The 26,785-nt window shown below is 44.9% G+C and overlaps 1 protein-coding gene across 5 annotated transcripts in view; it reads left to right on the top strand.

Annotated features, from left to right (window-relative positions):
- FBXO11 (F-box protein 11) overlaps window positions 1-26,785 on the top strand; it is a 171,227-nt gene that overhangs the window by 103,292 nt on the left and 41,150 nt on the right. For 4 of the 5 annotated variants that reach the window (XM_075925094.1, XM_075925096.1, XM_014577883.3 and 1 more), the window contains exons 4-9: window positions 8,612-8,756; window positions 17,732-17,861; window positions 20,828-20,911; window positions 21,003-21,135; window positions 26,409-26,515; window positions 26,597-26,708. In XM_075925094.1, the coding sequence (XP_075781209.1) occupies window positions 8,612-8,756; window positions 17,732-17,861; window positions 20,828-20,911; window positions 21,003-21,135; window positions 26,409-26,515; window positions 26,597-26,708 (711 nt within the window). The remainder of the gene's footprint in view (window positions 1-8,611; window positions 8,757-17,731; window positions 17,862-20,827; window positions 20,912-21,002; window positions 21,136-26,408; window positions 26,516-26,596; window positions 26,709-26,785) is intronic. The other variant, XM_075925095.1, reaches the window with a different exon arrangement.

Below are 26,785 nucleotides of genomic sequence, written 5' to 3'. Positions count from 1 at the left end.
ACCTAAAGGTGGAGCACCCATCAAGACAACCATCTCGAAGAACTCCAGTTACTGCACAGGGGAGTAACCTTCCTTTCCCCTCACGGTAAGAAGGCACCAAAGAGAAGTTTCTCAGTACCTCAGTGGGAGACTGTCAGCAAGAGACAGGCAATTGGCTCACAGGTCTGGCGTCAGCACATATGACACCCTTGGCACCTTAGGCATTGCAGCACCACTGGCCATTGCTGCTTCTAATCACAAAGGCTCCAAACAATGCCTTAGTGCCATTCTGGTAACCTCTGTGGTATTGATGAATACCCTGGCACCGTTGGATACACCACAGGTGTCATTGATGGCACCAATACAGAAAACTGCAGTACCACCACCATTGGCACCGATGACAACACCGGCGACCTCGGTACCAACTACACCATTTTCCATCTCGGCACTGACAGCACCAGGCTTAGGCTCAGCACCGATGGCATCCATCTCAGTCTTGGTACCAATGGCACCAGCCCGCTCTTCGGCACTGACCGGACTTGTGGCTCCAATTATATATTTGTTACCACCAACATATCAACTGTCACTACTATCCGCACCATCAGCACTGTGCAAGCGATGTTGCAGACTCTGGCACCAATCCTGGCAGTATCACACTCATAATATGCACAATGGTGGATCTGGCAGTCACCATTGTTTGGTACAGATAAATCGCCGAGACTGGCCATTCCTCAGACACTGGCTCTGTTACCATGCAATTTTCCAGTGATGAAGATGACAGAGTACAGGCATCCTTTTCCCCCACAATGCCGCGCCCCCAGGCACTATTGCAAGATGCGTTACAACCCACATGCACCCTCTCCATGCTATGGCCACCACTGGATGCCTCCACCAATGCTACACTCTTCTCAGTGGCCTTAATAGAGCCCTTGGGGTTTCCATATGAGACAACACAGTGCCCAGCCCAGCCCTTACAAAGTGCCTATTTCCTATGCACCGTGCACAACCTCTCATGCCAGGTCCTCGAGTGCCAGGCTGCGGAGGAATCACTACCGGACATGTCACTCCGACAATTCATCATCCTCATCTGATGAGGCTGTGATGCCTCTTCCACCTTCGCCTGCGGATGACTTCGCTCACGAAGCGTCACAGCAGAGTTCAAGATCAACACTGAGGAGGTTGCCAAATCGCAGCATGAGCTCACAGACATCCTACAAGCTTCTCCAGCCTCCAAAATAGCCCTCCCCATCAACCCAGGTATCCTAGACCCAGCCAACATGATTTGGCAAACCCTGGCATTGATACCACCCATGTGCAAGAGAGCAGACAAGAAATATTACATGCCTTCTAAGAGTTTGGAGTTTTTAGTCACCCATCCAACAACAAACTCTTTAGTAGTGGAAGCAGCACACCAACAAGCCAAACAGAATCATTTTCATATCACTCCACCAGAGAAGGACACCAAAAGATTAGACCTCTTCGGTTGAAAGGCCTATACTTCAGCAACTTTACAGTTTAGGATCTCGAATTCCTCAGCCAGCTGGCAAAGTATGATTTTAGGAATGATTCTACCACTACCAACCTTATCAATGCCGTTGGTGTCCTGCTTACCTCAATCAACGCTCAGACTCCAATCCGAATAGAAACTGATCTCAGCCCCAGAGAGGCTCACAGTCATCAGGTTCAGCCTCTCCACCACCACCGTCCAAAAAGCAAATTTTGAGGCCTGTGTCGAGGGTCTCGAAGAGCTTTCAGAAGTTTCAGTGCCCACGTGCACATTCCAAAACCCTCTCCACCCATTCTATCACCAATGGGCTGCTAACACCACAGATAGATAGGATGATGTTGAGCACCCATCAGAATACAACATTCCCTTCCTTTCCAAGCTTTCTACTCTCCCTTGTATCCCATCCCTCTTCAGGGACCTCTGTCATGGTAATCTATTACGTCAAGAGGTGATACATTTGCTAGATCTTGGAACTAAGGATGTTATTGATTAATATTGATTAATTTATTGATTAATTTACTAGTCGAGTAGTCGATGTAATTTCCATCGACAACACGACTAGTTGATAGGCACTTCTCGCTGACTCTGGGATCCATGCGGGTGCTTCTGCTTCTACTTGGGCTCTTGTGCATTTCAAAGCGGAAGCGCCCGCGTGAAGCCCGGAGTCAGCAGGACTTCACACTGGCCCTGGGCTGCACACAGAATACCAGCTTTGAAATTTATAAGAGTCCCCTGGGGACTCCTCTCCTGTGCAGAGGCCATCCTTATTTGGAATGGTGCCTCAGCCAGGAGATTACTCTCCACACTGCAACTTCCTAGTGCAAGCAGTTGTCTTCCAGATACCTTCCATGATCCCATGTTCCACTCCCATCTTTCACCAGTAAGGCACACCTTGCTAGGATCTCGTCGCCACTGTGAACAATCACAAACTACATCTCTTTTACTTTAAGGAAGCCCTAGGCCTACACTTGCAAAATGATGCTCTTCTCCTGCCTTGGGCCACCAGTCACCTGTGCCTTGCCACTTATTTACCTGCTTTCATAAGTCCTTCAAAAAATAGTGACTGTCCTTGTGATTCCTGCTTGCCCTTGTCAATACTGGTTCCCACACCATCTTCTCTCTGGCTACGTCTAGACTGCAGGCTTTTTTCAGAAGAAGCTTTTCCAGAAGAGATCTTCCGAAGAAACTTTTTCTGAAAGAGAGCATCCACACTACCAAAGCGCATTGGAAAAAGTCATCTGCTTTTTTGAAAGATAGCATCCATTCAGTGGACGGAGAGGTCACCAGGGCACCTGTGCTCTTTCCTCTTCTTTTGAAAGAACTCCCTTTTCTCCATCCAATGTTGGAAAACCCCTCTGTTCTTTTGGATTTTTTCCCCCAAAAGAACGTGATTGCAGTGTGGACGTAAGTGAAGATTTTTTGGAAAAACAGCTGTTTTTTTCTGAAAAAAAACCCTTTGTAGTATCGACAATTGCCTCTGTCCTCAGTTCACTTTCCCAACCTTCCTAGTTTCCTGACAACAGGACTGTGGTCATACCCCAACCTTGGCTCTTCTTACCTTGTGGCCTGGTATTTGGATGGGGCTCATGGATAGATATGTTGTGCTCCACTCTTATCCATGACATCCTTACACAGATCCGGTACTCCTCCACCGGATAGCTTCATAGGAGCTTCCTATGAAGCCAAATGGCGCCACTTCACTCTTTGAGCATGTGATCATGGCTACTCCCTGGGCAACATCTCTGTCCCTGTCATTCTGCTGTACCTCCCACACCTCAGACAATCCAGCCTCTCCCAGTTCATGTCCACCTGGTGGTATTCAGTGCCTTCCTTCCTCTGGTATATAGCTTCTCCATTTTCACTCATTCAGCTGCCACCTACTTCCTCCCTAGCCTTTTCTTTAGTCTGCAAGCTGACCACTTCCCTGAGATCTTAACTTGATTCTCTTAGTTTTCACTGAGACACCCTTTGAACCCCTCACTTTTCCCTGATCCACCTTTCCATGAAGGTCATCTTCTGATGGTCATTACTTCTGCATGTCACATTAGCAAATTGGCAGCTATGATAGCAGACCCTCCCTTTTCTGTCTTTCACAAAAGTCTGCTTCCATCTCTACTCCAAATTTCTAACCAAGGTGATGGTATCCCCATTTCACCTCAGTCTGACACATTCATCTCCCCACCTTTTACTGCGAGCCATGTGCTTCCCCCAAGACACTCCTCGCTCCACTACCAGGGTGCTCGCATTCCACCTTCAATAGACCTGCCCCTTTCGCACTTCCCCCTGCCTCTTTGTTGCCATTGCAGACTTCTGTTGAAGCTGTGTACTTTACTCACAATGTATTTCCCTTTGGCTCTGCCACTGTATTACTGACTGCTTTACTTTGTCACATGTTCCTCTATTGCCAGCAGTCATGGCTCATTCCACACAGGCTTATGTCACTGTGTTGGCCTTACTTGTGGAGATTGTGTGATAGGACATTTTTTGTGTGGTAAGTTGGTCTTCTGTCCATACCTTTGATACAAATGCTATCACCCCCACTGCATTGGCAGATGTTATCATCAGACGAGGTGTTTCACATGGTGACTGCTATCAAGCCCTGGTGTATACCTCTGCTCTGAATACTGCTCTCTACTGCAATTGGAATCCACATAAGGGCCATCACTCAGAAGAAAAAGAGAAGGTGACTTACTGCAACCTGCAGTTCCTCAAGATGTGTGGTCCCTGTATGGATTCCAGTACCCATCCTCAATCATCTCCTCTGTGGGCTCTGTGCTCTTGCATAGACCTGGAGTGTGGTTGACCCGCATATCATGCGGTTTACATGTGATGCACGTGCATTTCAACGGACACTGCTATGAACAGCTCTGGTGCAGTGTGTGCATGTACACCCATAATTGGAATCCAGAAAGAGAGTTACAGTAAATACACACCCAGAAGTGGCAGCTCAGGTCACCTTATCTCATAAGTGGTTTCATATCTGCCCACCTCCTCCCCCGTAAGCCACTGAAGGTGAAATTAGTGATTATTTCAGAGGAACAGGCCAGCATGATACTGGTTATCTTTTGCTTGACACTTAGACTTGATTTGAATATAACTGGAGCTTTCTGTCAAGATACCAATATGAAAGAACATAGTGTAATGAGGGAATAACCTACATCAAAATTACATGCTGCTAAAATAGTTGGCCTAGCATACAAAGAAGGACCTTGTTCATTTTTTCGAAGTAAGGATAAACATCATCCTAGCATGTCAGTGGAGACTCATTGATGTCTGTGATTCACCTGAATGAGGTTAACATTCTGGTGTTTAAAAGGGATGCATCTGGACCAAGTTAGCTGAAGTAAAGCACTTTCTAGCGTTCCTTGCCTTAGGAAAGGCAAGTCTGTAGCTGCAAGAAATCAGGATACATCTTTTAATCACTGCTACCAGTAAGGCTCCTCCAGACTACCATTTTTATCAGTCTTTCAGTAATACACAGGTTTTTGTTGAGATCTTGACTGATGTGCAAGAAGCTTTTCTAAATCACTTTTCAATGAAGTATTTAAAAAGCGTTTATATTGTTTTTTAATAATTTACATTTTAAATTTGAAAGAACTCCATATGTTCAGGCCTAAGCTTCCTATAATCAATTAAAATTATTTTAATTAAATAAAATTAATGTTTAAAAGTATATATTTGTTTGCCGAATTTTTTTAAAAAGCCCAATAACTGCACAGGTGAAAAAACTGGGTAAATGTCTGTTTGTAGAAATGCTATACCAGATTTTAACACCAGTGGTCTGTCCTGCAGGTGCAGATAGAATACTTTAAATTCCATTTATAAAGCTAGGTCAATTCAATGATTCATTAAAAGTAAAGAAATGTGAAGTTGAAAAAACAGGAAACACAACTATCATCTTAATTAACAGAAAGGACCAAATTTAGTGTAAAATCTATGTGAGTTGCAGATGAACACAATTTCATGGTTACCAGCCTATGAGAATCTGCTTTCTTTGAGAAAATAATTAAAAACTATAAATGCAAGATAAGATTAAAATTATTATTTAAACCAAGGCTTACTGATTTAAATCATGATAAAAATCAGTGATTTGCATTGCTTTGATTTAAATCAGTCCACTTTTGTCTGTGCCTCTTCTTATTGAAAGTAACTTACCTATTTACCACATATTTGGCCAGGGGGATTTTGGAGGTTGGCATGCTCTCTCTGGAATCTCAGTTGTATATTTATCAAAGTACAGGAAGTCTCTGGGTTACATCAGTCCATGTCAGATCCCTAGTTACGAACGGGCAGGGGGGAAGGGGGGGGCGCAGCTAGTGCGGGGTGCCCAGAGGCCGCAGCCCGGCGCAGGGCTGGGTGTTTAATGGCAGAGGCGGATTCCCCTTTAATCTCCCCGCCTGCCTGCCCCTCCCCCCCCCCGGTCTCCCTCTTACCACAATGCACCGGGCGCGCCGGGCTCCCTCAGCGCCGCGTGAATGGAAATGCAGGACCAACCCGGCAGCACTCCAGCTGCTCTGCCCCAGGCGTCTCCGATTCAGCCGTTGCTGGTCAGTTTCAACAGTGGCTGAATCTGGACGCCTGGGACAGAGCAGCTGGGGCGCTGCTGGGTTGGTCCCGCCGCCTGCGTCCTCCGCGGCGAGAAAAGCCGCTCCGCGTCACCCTGGTCTGCTGGGGGGGGAGGGGGGTGCTAGCTTCGAGTCTCCCTGGTCTGCTGGGGGGAAGCACCCCCCGTGCCGCCAGAGGCGGCGACAGTGGGAGAGGCACCCCGCACTAGCTGCACCCCGGCAGTGGCATTTCCATTCAGGCAGCGCTGAGGGAGCCCGGCGTGCCCGGTGCATTGTGGTAAGAGGGAGACCTGGGGGGGGGGGGGGGGGAGATTTAAAGGGGAATCCGCCTCCACCGTTAAACACCCGGCCCTGCGCCAGGCTGCGGCCTCTGGGCGCTGCAGCGGCTGGTCGGGGCGCACGGGGCATGCTTGGCCCCAGCCCCAGAGACTGGCCACGGGGAGGAGCGGGGAAGGGGATGCAAAGCGCCGCCGGGGCCACTTTAAAAAACTCCCCGCGCCGAAGCTGACTTACATCCAAATTCAACTTAGCATACCAGTTCCGACTTACATACAAATTCAACTTAATAACAAACCTACAGTCCTAATTTTGTACGTAACCCGGGGACTTCCTGTATGGTAATTCCTCAAGCTGACCATGTGTTTTTCATAATCTTCCTCTTGATAAGAAGAAGTGGTACTGTTGTCACTTTGGCTAAAACCAGCATTATGCTGAAGTATAAACTTACACGTTTACATGTATGTGACCGTTAACAGAATATGTGTATTAGCAGAGGCATTCACAGCCTCAAGTGCAGCTCTTGCCAAATGTATTACTGCTATGTGTTTTAAAGGAGTGATGATCAATGTGGGCACACACATCTTGTGTTCCACCTGTTCTTTCTCAGAACATCACCCCTTCTGCAGATATTGACTCTCCTTTGCCTCCAGATAGGTGGGTGGTATCCTTGTAAATCACACAATGAAGACCGCCTGATACGGAGGGGATAGAGAAGAAAAGAATCTGTCCGACCATTAATTTTCTTTCCAGAATTTTACATGTCAGCTCATCTGACCCTCTTTGAGAGACTTGAGTTATGAACCAAGTCTGGCTTTTCCAAGCTTGTTAAATAATTTGAAAGGGGTGTAAGTTCCTTTAGGAGTCTACCTAATGTTCTCAATCCTAAAATTTGTTGTGGAGGCTCTGCAGGAAATGATTTGGGTTGAATAATATTGCTTAACTTGTGCATAGATTTATTTATTTAAGCTGTAGAATCTGTTGTTCTGTATAGTTTGTTCTGACAGATGACAGAACAAGGAGCAATGATCTCAAGTTACAGTGGGGGAGGTCTAGGTTGGATATTAGAAAATACTATTTCACTAGGAGGGTGGTGAAGCACTGGAATGGGTTTCCTAGGGAGGGGTGGAATCTCTATCCCTAGAGGTTTTTAAGTCCTAGCTTGACAAAGCCCTGGCTGGAATGATTTAGTTGGGATTGGTCCTGCTTTTAGCAGGAGGTTGGACTTGATGCCCTTCTGAGGTCTCTTCCAATCCTATGATTCTAAAGGAGCAGTCCCAAATACAATCTGAGCCAAAGGACTGGTCTGACTTCAGTGACTAAGGAGATGAGGAAGATCCAACCACTGTTAAGACTGTCAAAGGAAATGCACTAATGACGAATTTTTCCATTTTAAAATGCATGGAGAGAGTTCAGAAATGGAGAGTTGGAGTACAGTACTGGCTATAGTCCCTTTCTCTCCACCATGATGTCCTAACTTAATCCCCAGTATATTTTTAATCATATATAAAGGTAACATTTGAAATGATAAGCTTTCTTTGTTACAGTTTTTTCATATTAAAATAGAGATCAGAGCAAAGGCATTGAAGGGGAGGAATGGGGCAGAGTACATTGGGGTCATTGCTGGATAGTGATCTCTCACATCTCCAGTATTCTTCATCTTTCTTTTTAGTGTCAATGTGGAAAAACAAGGACATTTTATTAGAGGTGTTTTCTAGCAATTAACTCTGAGAAAATTATTTTGTGCTTTGGTGTTTGATATTTTCTCTGGGACTTGGATTTCTTGATTGCTTTCTATACTGAGATATGTGCCAAAAATTAATGACAAAATAAATTGAACACAGTTTTCATTGAATTTTTGTATTGAACTTTTCTATATAAAGATATGTATAATAACTTTAATATAATAATATGCAAACAAGATGGTTGCTCTGATCAGAAGGTAAAAGGAAAGGTTTACAAGTAGGATTTGAAGGAAGTCTAAATTAATCTCACAGCCAGTGCCTCCATCTCTTGCTGATTGTTCATTCTTGCCTCTGCATGTAGATTAAATTTACTCAATTAAATGTATTGTTTAAATAAACTGGCAGATTAAGGCTGCTGAAGGTGTAATGTTTAGTATTGCATGAGTTTAAATAGCTTTTCTCCTTGAATTTGTAGTACTACTCATATGTAAAAGACACTGTAATCATTAGAATAGTAAGGAAAATCACTGATCTGTTTAAATCAGACACTGGGTAGATTAAATGCATCAATAATCTGATGTACATTAATATTTTAATAGCAGCACCTGCAGAACAATATCTTCAGGAGAAACTTCCAGATGAAGTGGTTCTAAAGATCTTTTCCTACTTGCTGGAGCAAGATCTTTGTAGAGCAGCTTGTGTGTGTAAACGCTTCAGTGAGCTGGCTAATGATCCAATTTTGTGGTAAGTGAAAAGCTTTTCCTCATTATCTTGAGATATATTGTATGTGCTGCACAAAATGCCAAATACAGCAGAAAAATTAAAATGCTAGTTAGGAGTTATAATTAGCTTAAATTAAAACAAACATTGGTGGTTTTAATATGGTTAGCTTACATAAGCATTATCTGTTATATGCAGATGTGCGTATACATATCAATTATTTTCAGTTAAAAACAGCAATTTTTTCCCTAGACTTATACCTGTTTAATGATATCAGAAAGTTCAAATACTTATCCTTTTAGTACCTTCCCCCTTTCCACTTAAAGTTTATGTGGGAATTGTATGCCTAAATCCAAAATAACAATTCCTTTAAGTAATCTTCCTTTAAGTGTCAGGGAAGATCCTGTCTACAACTACACTAGGATTTTAATTTTTTTTTATTTTTAAAAAGAATTCATAGGTAATGAGAATGTGAATTTATTCTCTTTAGAGTTATTAAGATCCTGAGAAAATCTCTAACAGAGAGCCAATATGCTTGATTAGAAAAAAATTGAACTTGAATATCATTCTGTTCAAATAGTGTTAGGGTTACCTCTAATAGCAGCAGATATATTTTCAAATGGAAATGTGTCATTATGCCTATAAAACAGAACTTCCTTTTATACTATCAACAGGATGTGACAATGTGACAGTTTCCACATTCTAGGACTAGTTACAGCTTCATCCAGTTGTTGTGCACAAGTTTTTACAACTGTTTCATTTAAATATATTGATTGCTACAATTTATAATTTTTCAAATGTTCCCTGGTGGATGCTCCCCTTTTGGTGTGTGTGTCTATGCTTGTAATCAGAGACTTGTGGTACCAGTATCCAGCTGAGTTGCACATCCACAATACCCATCTCACACCACTTCAGGCAGTTATCTGGTGCAGTGTGAATAACCCTCTCCCCTCCTCAATTCCTTCTTTCCTGCTTTTGGCTTAAGTCAGAGCAGTGCATCAGAGCTTAGTCTTCCTTCTTCTTTAGCCCTAGTGTTGTAGATAATTTACTTTTCCCCCCATTTTTCTCTCCCCATTTATTTCTTCAAAAATTTTGTTTCTTCTCCCTTCATTAGAAGCTCAGGTTTCTATTAAACATTAGTATAGGACTCCTCGGTTCTGAAGATCTGAAATGACTTGCTCCAAAGAGGTGCAGAACCTTTTACTGAATAGTTGCAGAGCAATTATCTATCACACGTATCTATGCAAATGGAAATGCTGTGATTCATGATGACAAAAGAGGTAGATCATATCTCTTCATACTTACCTGTGATTCTGCACTACTTACTTCAACTCAAAGAATCAAGATTTTCAATTAGTTCTGTCAAGGTTCATCTTTCTACCACAAGATTGATGGCATATCTGTTTTTACACATCCAACCACCAAGCACTTCCTCAATATCTTCTCCAAAGTATGCATTCCTACACCTCTGTGGAAGCTCAATTTAGTTCTCTGGGGCATCACCAGATATCCTTTTGAGCCACTGCCAACCTCTTCCATCCTTCACCTTTCAGTGAAGGTGGCCTTCCTTGTCACCATTACTTCTGCAACTTGAGGCCCTTATGGCTGATCTGGAGGTAGGGCTGCAAAATCCTGTCTAAAAAATTAACTGTTTAAGCATTATGTTTAACAGGTTAACTAGGATACCACAGTAGGGCACTGCTCCAGCTTGCCTGGGCCCTGTGTGCTTTGGACTGCTCCACCCAGGCTGGGCTGAGTCCACCTCAAGATGGGCAGGGCCTGCTCAGGCTGAGACTGCTGCTCCATGGATGTGCGGGGCTGCTCGGGCAGGGCTGGGCATCGGTTAATTGCTTACCTCAGTAAGCATGCTGGTAAGCCAAATGCTTACTGGCTAAATGGTTAGCCCTTTACCCCTTAGATTGAGGTAATTTCTTAGGACTCCAAAACTGATCACTGATAAATCAAAAGAAGATGCCAAAAAGACAGCAGCTCTTCAACTACATTTCCAATTGCAGCAAACTCTGTTATAGTCAACATAACCTGAAATCCTCCTACTGGGATTTGCATGCACTTGGTCAGAGAAATATCAACCTCAGTAGCTTTTCTAAACACTGTTCCCATTACTCACATCTGTAGAGCCTGGGCATTGGCTCATACATTTATGCAACATTATGCGTTCTGGATGGTGACCCTTCTGAGGACCTTAAAAAATACATTCTTAGTGTAAAAGAAAAAGTTGAAGACTCTGGCACACTACAGGCAGTCCCCGAGTTACGCGGATCCGACTTATGTCGGATCCGCAGATATGAACACGGATTTTCTCGCCCCGGAGGACTGGAGCGGCGGGACGCCTGGTCCCGCCGCCCGCTTCCTCCGGGGTGAGAAAAGCTGCTCCCCGTCTCCCTGGTCTGCTGGGGGAGCCAGCAGACCAGGGAGACGCTGAGCAAAGCGGCGGAGGACCCGGGTCCGGACCCGCGGCGCTTCCAGCTGATCTGGAAGCGCCACGGTCCGGCCCGGGTCCTCTGCCGCTTTGCTCCGCGTCTCCCTGGTCTTCTGGGGGGGGGACACAGCTAGTGCCCCCCCCAGCAGACCAGGGAGACGTGGAGCAAAGCCCAGGGCCTGTGGTAGAGCAGGTGGGGCGCTGCCGGTTGGTCCCGCAGCACCACTCCTTGGCGCTACTGGAGCAACCCGGCAGCACCCCAGCTGCTCTGCCCTAGGAGTCCTGATTCAGCCACTGCTGATCAGTTTCAGCAGCGGCTGAATCAGGACGCCTGGGGCAGAGCACCCGAGCTGCTCTGCCCCAGGCGTCCCCAAGTCAGCCGCTGCTGAAACTGACCAGTGGCTGACAACAGGAAGCCCGAGGCAGAGTTGCTCTGCCCCGGGCTTCCTGGAATCAGCTGCTGATCAGTTTCAGCAGCAGCTGACTTGGGGACGCCTGGGGTTCTTAAGTTGAATCTGTATGTAAGTCGGAACTGGTGTCCAGATTCAGCCGCTGTTGAAACTGATCAGTTTCAGCAGCGGCTGAATCTGGATGCCAGTTCCGACTTACATACAGATTCAACTTAAGAACAAACCTACAGTCCCTATCTTGTATGTAACCCGTGGACTGCCTGTGCACTCCTGTGCAGATCCTGTTTGAGAAGGGAAATCTGTCTGCTGACACCCACGAGATATTAAAGGGCTCACTGTCTTCTCCCATTCAAGAAGGCATGATCTCTGGCACCCAGTTCTGGAATGCATCTAAAACATTGAAAATTCTAATTGAAGAGGGATACTTTGAGGATAAGCAAAATGTTGATAATGGGTTTATTTTGCCTCCTGTGATCAAATCTATCACATTAGAAAGTGACTCTCTGGAGCTATGTCTACAATGCAGAACTTTTCCAGGATACCAGAGGTATCCTGGAAAAGTTCTGCCACGTCCAGGAAATGTGCCCACTTTTTCAAAACTGTTTCTGAAAAAGTGCACATGTTCTTTTGGCATCCCTGTATTACTCATTGTATGAGGAAGAAGTGATGTTCCAAAATAGGAGGTTTTTCCAAAATTTGGCCGAGTGTAGATGGGCCAAATTTTGGAAAAGCCTCTTCTGGAAAAAAAAGAGGAAACTTTTTCCAACTTTTCTTTGCAGTCTAGACATAAAGCCTGGGTCTTGCTCCTGCCGAAAACTGTGGGTTAGCTCTGTCAGCTCTTGGTGGATGTGTCTTTTACCTCAAGAAATGCCTTATTGATTAGGAGCGCTTATCTCTGGCAAACTTTGAGGCGTATGTTCCTATGGATATTGATGTTACAAAAGCTAAGGGATCAACAGTGTTTTTTGCTAAAACTAATCAGTGGCTGGTGCTGGATGGGGTTACGCTAACAAACTTGGAAATCCTGCAGAATGGAACTACTGGCACTACAGAAGGCACGTTACTGGAAAGGTCTGACACTTGTTGTACTCCTTTTGGAAAGCGACTCTTGAAACGGTGGATATGTGCACCCCTCTGTAATCCACATTCTATCAATGATCGTGTGGATGCAATTGAAGATCTTGTAGCAGTTCCTGATAAAATGTTTGAAGTTAGTGAATGCCTGAAGAAACTTCCAGACCTTAAAAGGCTCCTGAACAAAATTCACAGTATTGGATCACCACTTAAAAGTGATACTCATCGAGACAACAGGGCTATTTTTTATGAAGAAGCAGAACCCCCCTCTCCCCCCAAAAAAAGAGATTGCTGACTTCTTGTCTGCGCTGGAAGGATTTAAAATAATGCTTGAGACCATAAAGATTATGAAAGAAATTGCTGATTTCAGATCTAATATACTTAACCAATTAGTCACCCTCAAATCTAAAAATTTCAAGGGTAGTTTCCCAGATCTGAGCGCAGAATTTAAAAGATAGGATACTGCCTTTGATTATAATAAGCAGAGGTGGGGAACCTAAGGCCCGGGGGCTACATGCAGCCCCCGGCTTGCCTGGTTCTGGCCCCCAAGGTTCAGTCCCCCCCCAACATTGGGGAGCCTTTGCTGATATCTTTGTTGGCTGATACTCCAGCCCCCCCCCCCCCCCCCGGTGGAACTGGAGCACTGAAAACTGTCTACCCTCTACAGTGCTTACAGTGACCAACCCATCCTTTACCTTCTATTTATGACCTTTCTTCCACGAATGAGAAGCTATCCCTTCAGACTCATTGGGTCCTGAAGATCATTTGATCAAGGTACACCATCTCATTCTCCTCACCACCACTCCTTCCTGTCCTTTTCAAGGACCCCTCTCACATGCTGTTACTCCTTTTAGAAGTGTAGCACCTTATCCACCTTGGAGCCATAGAAACAGTACTTACTGAGCGTAGGGGGAAAGGGGTTTTATTCCTGTTGCTTCTTGACTGAAAACTAAAATGGGGATGACTACCCATTCTAGACCTCTGGGGTCTGAACAAATATGTATAAAAACAAAAATTCAGGATGGTCTCTCTCTCTCCACAATAATCCTAGCACTGGCACAGGACGATTGATTTTTCAGCTCTTGACCTCCAAGATGCATATTTTCACATTAATACCTACTTGGCGCACGGGTGCTTCCTCTGATTTACACTTGAGAACACCGTTATCTATGCACTGCCTTCCCTTTGGTTTCTCCACAGCACCCTGAGTGTTTTCAAAGCTACTGGCAATGGTTACAGCATATTTAAGGACCCAAGACCTAATAATCTTCCTATACCTGAATGATTGTCTGCTGAAATCTCTAGCCCATTCTCACACTCTCCATGCAGCAAAGTTGGACCTACAAATAAATAGAGACATGTTAATATTAACACACCCAACAAATCCACTTCATAGGTGCCTTTCTCGACTCCATCACTGGTTGAGTCTCACTGCCACAGGAAAGATTCAGAGCAGTCTGCGATCTCGTAAACATGAGCCCACAGGTCACTGCCTGCATCTACTGGGACACACAACAGCCTCCGCCTTTGCTGTCCACAATGCCCATCTGCACATAAGATGCCTTCAAATCTGCCTGGCTTCAGTATGCAAACAAGAAATGGCACAAACTCCTACAGTCAAGGACTCATTATTACTGTGGTGGACCTTCACGCTACAAATATGAGAAGGGGTTCCATTTGAACAAGAATCCCCCACAATCACCATCACAACTGATACATCCCTCACAGGACAGGGAGCACACATAGGACAAACCACAATGCAGGGACCATGGTCCATTTCTGAAACCCCCTCCACATCAACCTCCTTGAGCTCAGAGCTATACTGTACGCCCGCCTCCACTTCCTTGCTATCATCAATATATCACCACATCCTTATTGCAATATAAGGATCATAACAGATAACGTAGCATGCATGTTCTAAGTGAACAGACAGGGTGGGGCCTCGTTCCCTCTCCAAGGAGGCCATCAAACTCTGGAATTTGTGTCTCAAACATAACATCACCGTATCCGCCGTATAGCTGTCATAGAATTGTAGGGTTGGAAGAGATCTCAGGAGGTCACTGAGCCCAACTCCCTGCCCAGAGCAGGACCAACCCCATCTAAATCATCCCAGCCAGGGCTTTGTCAAGCCGAGACTTAAAAACCTCCACGGATGGAGATTCCACCACCTCCCTAGGTAACCCATTCCAGTGCTTTACCACCCCCCTAAGGAAATAGTTTTTCCTGATATCCAGCTTAGGCCTCTCCCACTGCAACTTGAGACCATTGCTCCTTGTTCTGCCAACTGACACTATTGAGAACAGCCTCTCTCCATCCTCTGTGGAACCTCCCTTCAGGAAGTTGAAGGCTGCTATCAAATCTCCCCTCGCTCTTCTCTCCTGTAGACTAAATAAGCCCAAATCCCTCTGCCTCTTCTTGTAAATCAAGTGCTGTAGCCCCCAAATCATTTTTGTTTCCCTCCACTGGACTTTATCCAATCCTTTCTGGAATGGGTGGCCCATAACTGGACTAAATACTTCAGATGTGGCCTCATTGAATAATAAAGGGGAATAATCACTTCTGTAGGGCTGCTGGCAATGCTCCTCCTAATGCACTCTAATATGCTGTTGCCTTCTTGCCTACAAGGGCACACTGTTGGCTTATATCCAGCTTCTCATCCGCTGTAATCCCCAGATCTTTTTCTGCTTAACTGCTGCTTAGCCAGTCGGACCCCAGCCTGTAACAATGCTTAGGATTCTTCCGTCCCAAGTGCAGGACTATTCACTTCTCCTTGTTGAACCTCATCAGATTTCTTTTGGCCCAATTCTCCAATTTGTCTAGGTCACTCTGGATGCTATCCTTACCCTCCAGTGTATCTACCTCTCCCGCTAGCTTACTGTATCTGCAAACTTGCTGAGGGTGCAATCCATACCCTCATCCAAGTCATTAATAAAAATGTTGACCAAAACTGGCCCCAGTACTGACCCTTGGGGCACTCCGCTTGATACCAACTGCCAACCTGACATTGAGCTGTTGATCACTACCTGTTGAGCTCGACAGTCTAGCCAGCTTTCTGTTCGCCTTACGGTCCATTTATCTAATCCATACTTCTTTAACTTGCTGGCAAGAATACCGTGGGAGACCAAATCAAAAGATTTGCTAAAGTCAAGGTATATCACATCCACCACCATCCTCGTATATATAGTGTCAGTTACCTTGTCATAGAAGACAGTCAGATCGGTCAGGCATGACTTGCCCTTGGTGAATCTATGTTGACTATTCCTGATCACTTTCCTCTCTTCCGTGTGCTTCAAAATGGATTCCTTGAGGATCCCTTCCATGGTTTTTCTGGGGACTAAGATAAGGCTGATCGGTCTGTAGTTTCCTGGATTGTCCTTCTTTCCTTTGTTGAAGATGGGCACTATACTTGCCTTTTTTCAGTCATCCAGGACCCCCCACCCCGATTGCCTCAAGTTTCAAAGATAATTGCCAATGGCTGTACAATCACAACAGCCAGCTCCCTTAGCACCCTCAATTGCATTACATCCGGCCCCATGGGTTTGTCTATGTCCAACTTTTCTAAATAGTTCATAACCTGTTCTTTCTCCACTGTGAGGTACCCACCTGCTTCCCATACTGTGGTGCCTGGTGCAGTAGTCTGGGAGCTTTTCCCACATCATCTGTCACTAGGTTACCTCCCTCATTCAGTAACTGTCCCACACTTTCCCTAACCGCTCTCTTATTACTAATGTGCCTGTAAAAACCTTTCTTGTTACCCTTCACATTCCTTGCTAGCTGCAATTCCAATTGTGTTTTCACCTTCCTGATTACCTTCTCCGGGGCGAGAAAAGCTGCTCCGAGTGCCCCTGGTCTGCTGGGGACCGTCTCCAGCAGACCAGGGATACCAGGAGCAAAGCCGGGGAGGCGCAGGACTCCGCCGTCGCTGCGGCTTTGCTCCCGGTGTCCCTGGTCTGCTGGAGACGGTCCCCAGCAGACCAGAGGCACTGGGAGCAAAGCCGCAGCGGCGGCGGAGTCCCATGCCTCCCCGGCTTTGCCACAGCAAAGCCTCAGAGGCGCGGGACCCCTCCGCCTCCCCGGCTTTGCTCCGGGTGCCCCTGGTCTGCTGGGGACCGTCTCCAGCAGACCGGGACACCGGGAGCAAAGCCGTAGCGGCGGCGGGGTCCCGTGCCTCTGAGGCTTTGCCAGAGGCGTGGCACCCCACCACCGCTGCCGCTTTGCTCCCGGTGCCTCTGGTCTGCTGGGGACCGTCTCCAGGAGACCAGGACACCTGGAGCAAAGCCGCAGCGGCTGCGGGGTCTTGCGCCTCCACTGCGGCTTTGCTCCCCGTGTCCCTGGTCTGCTGGGGGGGGGGGGGGCGCAGCTAGTGCGCCCCCCCACCCCCCCCCCCCCAGCAGATTAGGCTTTTGTTGTGGACCTTGGGGTAGAGCAGCTGGGGTGCTGCCGGGTTGGTCCTGCAGGGACCTACCTGGCAGCCCAGCTGTTCTGTCCCAGGCTCGAGATTCAGCCGTTGTTGAAACTGATCAGTGGCTGATTCCAGGAAGCTGGGGGCAGAGCAATTCTGCCTCCAGCTTCCTGTAGTCAGCTCCTGGTCATTTTTAGCAGCAGCGGCTGAATCTGGAGCCAGTTCTGACTTACATACAAATTCAACTTAAGAACAAACCTATAGTCCCTATCTTGTACATAACCCGGGGACTGCCTGTATGTATCTAAATCATTTGCTGACCTGAGCCTTTAATTGTGCACCAAATTTATGTTACAAAATGCAACAGTGTCTTATCTCTTCAGTCTTCAACAGCTAGACTTGTTTTATCTTAAAGCTACTTTTACAAAATATTTTGAATTTAAAAACTTTGGGTTGAGAACTTTGAAACTACTCAGTACGTGCCAAACTCTGAAATCCATGGAGTTTTATCTTTGACTGCAGTGAGAGTAAAGTAAACAATGAATGCTTTTGAAAATTCCTCCCTTAAAGTTATAAATAAGTTTGTTCTAATTGTAATACATCTGTCATAACTTTTTACCACGTAAGTACACCCTTCATTTTCTGTTCTGATTGACTGACATTTTTTGTTTAGGAAACGACTGTATATGGAAGTATTTGAATATACACGTCCCATGATGCATCCAGAACCTGGTAAATTCTATCAGATTAATCCAGAAGAATATGAACACTCAAATCCCTGGAAAGAAAGCTTTCAGCAGCTGGTATGAATGTTGTTTTTTCACATCCTCAGGAAGATTCCATATTGTAATTTTAAAGACAGTTTGCAGGGGTGAAGTACCAGACTTCAGTAATTTGCCAGTATATGTACAGGAGTCTCTCAACAACTAGGCAGAGACTAGATGCATCTTTGTTTTTAAAATCTTGGAGGGAAAAGTTGGGGGTGAGGGTGTTGGGGCGACTTTTCCTCTTTTGTATTGCTTCTCTTTAGTAAAATTTCTAAAACGAGGAGGGAATCTTATATTTGCAAGTCACCTCTTAAAAACTCATATTCCTGTCATGCTTCGATGGTGATACAGAAGGTTTGCAGTGTTACAGTACAATATAAATAACTGTTTTAAAAATCATTGTACCTGTTTGAAAAAGTGCCTGTTTTTAAGTGACTTATCTTGGATCACTCTTTGCAAAAATTTGACTTCCAGCGGTGGAGTGTCTTGTGAGCTTTCCAGCTCAGTGTTTTGGCTGTGTGGATTGGCACACTCATCTTTGATTCTGTGGAGTTTTGTCATAGCCTTTGGCAAGCAGATAACCTCCAGAATTATTTTTGTTGTCCTAATGGAACTGACTTATATGAATACTTTCACTTTTCTTAGTAAGTTTAGAATTGACAGTAGCATTTGGTCTTGAATGAGAAAGGACATAATAGTTTATTTATATGCCAGGAGTTTAGCAGCAATTATCTTTTAAGGCAAATTACAGGAATTCTAATCCAAAATATAAGAATGGGTAGGCACCACACTTTCAAAAATGTGTGTAAAGGAGCAAGAAAGTAAGAAAATGAGTTCAGCTTAATATTTATAGTAGTATTCATGTTCTAAGACTTTGAATAAAGACACTTGGTTTGACTATAAGTATTGGAGTAATGGTTAGTCTAGAAAAATCAGGTGCAAAGATGCAAGGAATAGGGTTGCCAACCCTCTTGGATTGGCCTAAAGTCTCCAGGAATGAACGATTTCAGAAGGAATCTTCAGATAAGATAATGTAATGTGATAAAACTTCCAGGAATTCATCCAACCAAATATAAAGATTTGTTCAAATAAAATCTCCATCCTACTTTGGTAATGTCACAAATGGGCATAGAATGAAAATGGGGGATGGGCAAAGCTACCATAATCTAGTTACATTTTGATTAAATTTGATTCTTTCCCCTTTCTCTGAATTCCACCTGAAGCAATCAAGCACCTTTTAAAAGGACCTTCATGCTTTTATTTGTATGCAATCCTTGGATGTATAAGTAGAGGAATACCATATATATATGGGGAAGTAGTATTGCAATGTATACAGGACTGGTCAGATGCCAGTTCTGGTGTTCACAGTTTAAAAAGGATGTTACAGGAATAATCTGAGGTCTAGAGGAATGTGCCATACGTTGAGGAACTAAAGAAGGTCAGTATATTTAGTTTATCCTAGAAAAGGTTAGTAAGACAGTTTGTGATCAAGTAACTCATGTACCTTCATGGGAGGAAAAATATTTCTGATATTAGAAGGCATTTTAATCTAGCAAACAAAATCATAACCTCTAGTGTCTGGAAACTGAGTCTAGACAAATTCAGATCTAAAATAAGGTCTAGAATCACATTTTTCACAGAGAAGATAACTATTCAAAGTTTACCTATGGGATCTCCATCACTTAAAGTCTTTGAATCAAGATTTAATGCAAGGATGGGGAACATACGACCTGCAGGTCAGATTCAGCCCACGGCTTGCCTGAAATGCTCGGAATACCCACCCCCCTCAACTGGAACATCAACATCAGCTCCCCACTGCTGGGGGGAACCCTAAGCCTCGTGGGATGGATCTAGGCAAGCTGGATCACAGGCTCTGCGTGGGCAGGGGAGGAAGTGGCTCTGTGTACTGCTGTTCATCCTCTCCCTAGCTGAGGGAACAGCAGCACAGGGAAGCTCTGTCCCTGCACTTGCTTGCAGGCTCCACTAAGGATGTTAAAGACTAATCGACTAGTCAACTATCCAATAAGCAAATGCTTATCAGATAGTCAGTCAACTAGTTGATCCTTTCCCTTCCTCCCTTGCTGTCTCCATGTTGCTCCCACTGGTTGGGAATCGTGGTCAATGGGAGCAGCAGAGGGTGGTTCCTGCAAGTGCACAGCAGCAAGGAGGCACCTGTGCCCTCCCTGGGAGCTGCATCAGGTATATGTCCCAATTCCCTGCCCCCTCTCACACTCCTTCTCCCACCCAGACCCTGCACCCCACCTTCAATCCACTCCTGTACCCTCCTTCCTTCCTAAACTCTGCACCCCAACCCCCAGTCTGCTCCTGCAGCATATCTCCCTCCCAGACCCCACACCTTCAGCCCACTCCATAGCAGCCTATCCCTGCTTACCGAACCCTTCATATTTGGCCCCAACCCAGAGCTCAGGAGCTCCCAGTGAAATCTAACAACCTTGAGCCACCGGAAGAATTAAATTGGTCTTGTGTGTGGGCCCCAGTAGTGTTTTCTGTGGGTCAGTGGCACCTGACCTAAAAAAGGTTCCCCATCTCTTTTTAATGTTTTGGATATACTCTGTCAGAAGTTTATGAGCTTGATTCAGGAATGACTTCAAATTCTATTGTCTCTGCTATGCAGGATGTCAGATTAAGATGGCCATAATTGTTCTTTCTTCTCTTAAAAATTACAAATCTTTTACTGCTTTCTTGTTTGTTGATATCAGTGTTAATGTTACAACTTCTTCCTTGGTACTAAATAACACTTCGATATGTAGCTAAGGGAATCTCCTTTTTGTATACATGATGAAAATTGCAATTCATGGTCCTCAGATGAATAGTGAACACGATTTCCAAATTATTTTAAGGAACCTATCAGACTATTACAACTATACCCTTTTTGGTGATTTACTTTTTACAATGTTTATATATACATATAAACGTGTATATACATACACAACAAGCTTCCTTAGTTACAGGTTTATCTTGTAATATTTTCCTTATTTCAGTACAAAGGAGCACATGTAAAGCCAGGCTTTGCTGAACACTTCTACAGTAACCCTGCAAGGTATAAAGGAAGAGAAAATATGTTGGTATGTTTCTGAATTACTTTATATCAATATATGCATACTTTTCTCATTGTTATTTTTTCCTAAACTCATGTCTGGATTTCTTTGTTTTTAGTACTATGACACCATTGAGGATGCCCTTGGTGGGGTTCAGGAAGCTCATTTTGATGGACTTATCTTTGTTCACTCTGGTATATATACTGACGAATGGATATATATCGAATCTCCAATCACTATGATTGGTGCAGGTATTTTAATTTGAAAAGCATCTTTATTTCGGTGTGTAACCTTTCTTGTCTCTTAACAGATATATTACAAATAAATCTTAAGAATATCAGGTAGCACTTACAAAGACTTTTCTATATCAGTCCAGGCATAGTATATATTTTCTGTAGCAAGTGTCACCAGTAGAAACAATTTGGATATGTCCTGTCCTGTGTCAATAAAACACGTTGCAGATCAGAACGAATCAATTTGCACTCTTGGCATGCTGTCTTTTTCCATTTTTCTTGCCTTAGTTCAGGAAACATCTGATGATTCTGACAGGTGTTTTCTCTGCTTGTTAGTTATTGCTGAAGCCAGTTTTGTTTATAATGGAGTTTTGCTTGTTAGTTATTGCTGTAGGCAGTTTTTTTTTTGTTTAAAAAAAGAGAGAGTTTTAAAAAACTACTTCAAACTGCAGCTCTGCAGTCCTCCCCACCCCTTGGATATGCTTAGGGTTAGTCTAAACCTGGGGTCAGATATAGTCGGTGTGGATACGCTTAAGATTAGTCTAAACCCGGGGTTGGCAACCTATGGGTTGTGATGGAACCAAATATAGTTCTTTTGGCAGTTGCTACGCTAAGTTCCCTCGAAGTGGGTGCCTGTGCGGGAGCGCATAACGAATTTTAGTCTCCTTCATCTCCTCGCGCAGCAGCACTCACTTCTTTGGACAGGGATGGTAAGCTGCTGGTGGTAGGCTTGATGGGAGAGTGCGTGGGCCAATGCTGCATGGTGGCTTCCCCACAGCTGGTGCTGTAGTCATGGTGGGCCACATGTCAGCTGCCAAGAGCTGGAGCCGGGGCTGCGGTGTGACTGTCCCACTGGGACATCCACGCTGCAGCCCTGGCTCCAGCCTTGGCACATGCAGCAGCCACTTGCCATACAGCCTTGCCCTGGGAACAGCTGGGCACCTGCCATGCAGCCCTGACCCTCCCTTCAGAACTTCCCCAGGGTGGGCCGAATGGTGGGCGGCTACTAGAGCTGAAGTCCGGTGGCAGTGCAGCTGCTTTGGGGGCTAGGATTTACCATGGGTCCATCCCTGGCTCTGGCTCCAGCTCCAGCCTTGGCCCCAAGAGCAGCTGAACCACAGCCACCTGGCCTACCCCACGAACAGCCAAGCAGCCACCATGCAGCCCTGGCTGCAGTTCCAGCCCTTCCCCAGGGCTGGGGCTGCCTCCAGGGTCATGTGGCAGCTGCCCTACTGCTCCCAGGATGGGCCGGGTGGTTGACGGCTGCCCCATGTGCCGGAGCTGGAGCCGGGGCTGGGGCCTGGGCCACATGGTGGCTGCCCGGCTGCTCCAGAGACAGCTGTGCCACCACCCTTTAGAATGGATGCATTTTACTGCTATAAACATGCTTATCAATATGTTATCAGGCCTTTTCTCCACTTACCAAGAGATTGATACTGCAGAGATTGATCTCCCAGGGTTCAATTTAGCAGGTTTAATAAGCAGGGCTCGACAAACAATGTAATCTACTCGCCCGTGGTGAGTATATCACACCCCGGAAGAGCCGGCGCAGAGCGCAGAACTGTGCGGCTGGCGAGCAGGGCTTGCCGCCGCTTGGTGAGCCCTGCTAATAAGGACCCACTAAACTGACCACTGATCACATCTCTTGCTGCTCATGCCTCGAGGAATACTGGTGTCATTGGGGAAGTTGACAGGAAAGTTTCTGCCATTGACCCCCACAGTGGGAACACTGCAGAAATTTGAACGGAAGTACATCGACTCCAGCTATGCTATTTGTGGAGCTGGAGTTGTGTTACTTAGTTCGGCTTTTACCTCTAGTATAGACCTGGTCTCATAAGGATTTCCAAAGTGTTACAGTTAGAGTAAAATAAAAATTGTGTAGAGAAGCCCTTATTTCTGTCTGAGAGTATTCCATACAGACTCGTACCAAAATAACTAAAGATGTGAAATATAGTATAATTCACTATGGTATAGTTATTTCGGTTTCAGTTTGTAAATTGGCTCTTTTGCTTACTACTGTTTTTGAGCACCAACATCACTGATGTCAACACAGGCATAAGAAATATTTTTAAAACTTGTGCTCCCTCTGCTGGCTCTTAAGCAATGGCATGCAAAACACTTTTGTGTTTATTGAAATATTGGATCTAAATCTAGACTCAGTGTAAAGGACACTGAAGAACCTTACTAGTCACACCTCAAGTTACTGACTTTTGTAGATTAGCAATTTTAAAATAATTTCAACACTTAATTTTGATAACTTTATTCTGAACTGTAGTTCAGTTTTAAATTGTAATAGACTTTTAATACATTAAGTTTAAAAATACTTTTCTGCAGCACTCTGTATGTAGTTGAGAAATGAGGAGATACCACTTTTTATTTTATGTAGATTGTAAAGAACATTCATGCATTGGCTAGGATCTACTACAGGGGTGTGGAACCTCCAGCCTGCCAAACAATTTCATCTGCCTAGGGTGGGGGGGGGGGGGGGGGGGAGCGGCTGTAAAACACTGTGGGGAGTCCCAGGGGCTGCTTTAAAAACGTCCCCAGCCTCCCCTGCAGTACGGGTGGACACTTTCAGTTCCTCTCCTGCACTCAAGAGACCTGGCCAGAACTCCAGGTGCTGGAGCTTCTGAGTAAACAGGAGCTCTGCATTTCTGTGCTTGCTGCCTTCCCCACCCCCACCCCCAACAGGCAACTGTGAAGAGGCTGAAACTGATAAGGAGGCAGACAGGGACCAGGGAAGAGAAGCCCTCAAGCATGGGGAGGCCACAGCGGGCCCAGCTTCTCCTTCCCTCTTCCTCCCCCTCCCCCGGTTCCAATCTCTTCCTTGCATAGGGTGTCCACACCTGCCAGCAGTGCCCCCTAAACAGTCAAGGAGACGTTGGGGGGAAGGGGGAATCCGTTGTAGGAGTGGGAGGAAAGGAAACCTCCCCCCCCCCCCCGTCCTTGCCCTGCATGGGGTGTCTTTAGGGAGGAAGGAGTGGCCACAGTTGGACAAGGAAAAGCCAACTCAGACATCATGCTAAAATTAAAAAAATAATTACAGAAATAAAGACCATCACACCACTTTTGTGTGGCCCCTGGCTGATATCTCTGTGGGCTACCGAAAAAAAATCCCCACCCTTGATCTACTGTGTGACGGTGTACTGATTTCATTTATTAAATCTTAATTAAAAAAATTCATATCAGATCATACACAGCAGCAGATGGTAACCATTTTAGAATCAAGATAGTCTGAGCCCGGTTATCATATTCATTTATTAGAAAACCTACCTTGTATTTTGCAATCAGTTTTATTTTCCTACATATACTGTATTTTTATCTATTTCTGGTTTGTTTTAATGGGACACAATTTCATAGTAGTTGTAATAGAGAATTGAAAGGCAGAACACATGGGCCCAGACTGCACTAGAAAAGGTTTGTATATTCAATATTAATGTTAGGTGTGGCTTTTACACCATTAAAAAAGTGCTTCCCTGAAAAATGGAAGCTATACTAGCAAAGGCACTTTTATTCCAGTGTAACTGCTTTTAAACTAGGGCCACATCTATCCTTCAGATTTCTGCTAGAATAACTAGGTCAGGGATTTTCTTCAAACTCCTCACTAACAGCTGTACTGGTTGATGGTGGCAACAGGTAAGCTGTAAACAGGTAGCAAAACTGAATTGTTACCAATAGGGTTTGTCTGAACTTACTAAGTTGTGTTACTAAAAACTACCTTTTGGTGACAAAATAGTGAGTGTTCACGCTGCAATGTGACTTGTTGGGAAAAATACCTAGTTTCAGCAACAAAAAATTTCTTCCGCTACGATAGTCTTTTCTTTTCCCCTTCCTTTATTGTTGACAGAGAGCCAGTGTAGACTCTGCTGTTTGTTTTGTCCTCAGAACTGGCTTCTGCCAGTATCCCACAATCCCTGTCCTCTGATAGATCTGCTTTGTTTTGATCTCTGCTGCCTGCAGGCATGTGCCCCTCCACTTTCAAAGCTTTAGAAAGTATCTTACAGCTGAGTGAGGTGCTCCGTTTGGGGGAACAAACAAAGAACAAATCATAGAATCATAGAGCTGGAAGAGACCTCAGGAGGTCATCAAGTCCAGCCTCCTGTCCAAGGCAGGACCACTCCCAACGAAATCAACCCAGCCAGGACTTTGTCAAACCGAGACTTAAACACCGCTGGGGGTGGAGATTCTACCACCTCCCTAGGTAACCCATTCCAGTGCTTCACCACTCTCCTAGGGAAATAGTTCTTCCTAATATCCAACCTAGACCTCCCCCACTATAACTTCAGACCGTTGTTCCTTGTTCTGCCATCTGTCACTACTGAGAACAGCCTCTCTCCATCCTCTTTGGAACTTCCCTTCAGGAAGTTGAAGGCTGCTGTAAAATCCCCCGTCACTCTTCTCTTCTGCAGACTAAACAAACCCCCACATCCCTCAGTCTCTTCTCATAGGTCATGTGCTCCAGCCCCCTAATCATTTTGGTCACCCTCCGCTGGACTCTCTCCAATGCGTCCACATCCTTTCTATAGTGCGGGGCCCAGAACTGGACACAGTACTCCAGATATGGTCTCACCAGAGCCGAATAAAGGGGAATAATCACTTCTCTGGATCTGCTGGCAATGCTCTTCCTTGTGCTCTCTAATATGCCATTAGCCTTCTTGAACTGCATCTCCTCTGCCCAGTATTACGAGCATAGTGGCAGGCAGACGGCTGCTGCGGGGAGCGGGGGACAAACTGTGTCCTGCTTTGACCTTCCTCAGCACAGAGAACTCACGGAGCTGTTTATGATACCACTCCTAGCAGCTTGGGTTACTGTGGGAGAACTTGGAGGGAATTTCAAGATTTGCAAGGATCAGCTCTGCCATTCCACAACACTGCACTGTGGGACACATATCCACAGTGCATTGCTCATAGTATCAGTGATTGTGCCTCCAGTGTGGACATGATCTGTCAACAAAGGGAGCAAGTGTGAACATCCTCTGGTGACTTTTGTTTTGTCAACTTTTAAATGTTGACAAAACTTGGTAGTGTAGACATTCCTTAGTATAATTTGTTTTGCCTCTGGGAGTAGTTTTACTGTGCTAGTACAAAGCATAGCTTTACTGGTATTGCTGTGTATTAAGAGCACTTTTCCAGTATAGTACACTGATATTCTGTAGAATAAAGCACTCCTAATTTACATATGCCTGAGAATCTGTGTTGTTTTTACTTGTAGAACTTGAAATTGTTTCATATTTGTTTTCAGTTTTCAATAGGAAAAGAGTAAACATTTTAAAATAACTTCTTGTTTACAGCACCTGGAAAAGTAGCAGATAAAGTCATTATAGAAAACACTAGAGATTCCACTTTCGTTTTTATGGAGGGTTCTGAAGATGCTTACGTTGGGTATATGACAATCAGGGTAAGCAAGTGGAGTAGAACTTCTTAATTTCCAAAATTATGCTTTAAAAAAAATACAAAACACTACATTTTATTCTTTTAGTTCAATCCTGATGACAAATCTGCTCAGCACCACAATGCACACCACTGCTTAGAGATTACCGTGAACTGCAGCCCAATAATAGATCACTGTATCATTCGAAGTACCTGTACAGGTTAGTATCCTCTTCACTGTTTAAATTCATTTTTAAAAACTGCTACTGAAATTGGATAATTGTAGTGAAAAGAATTT

Source organism: Pelodiscus sinensis, chromosome 3 (assembly GCF_049634645.1).
Source record: "Pelodiscus sinensis isolate JC-2024 chromosome 3, ASM4963464v1, whole genome shotgun sequence".
Lineage (NCBI taxonomy): Eukaryota > Metazoa > Chordata > Testudines > Trionychidae > Pelodiscus > Pelodiscus sinensis.
The sequence above is the reverse complement of the archived record's forward strand: the minus strand, read 5'-3'. Positions and strand labels throughout refer to the sequence as shown.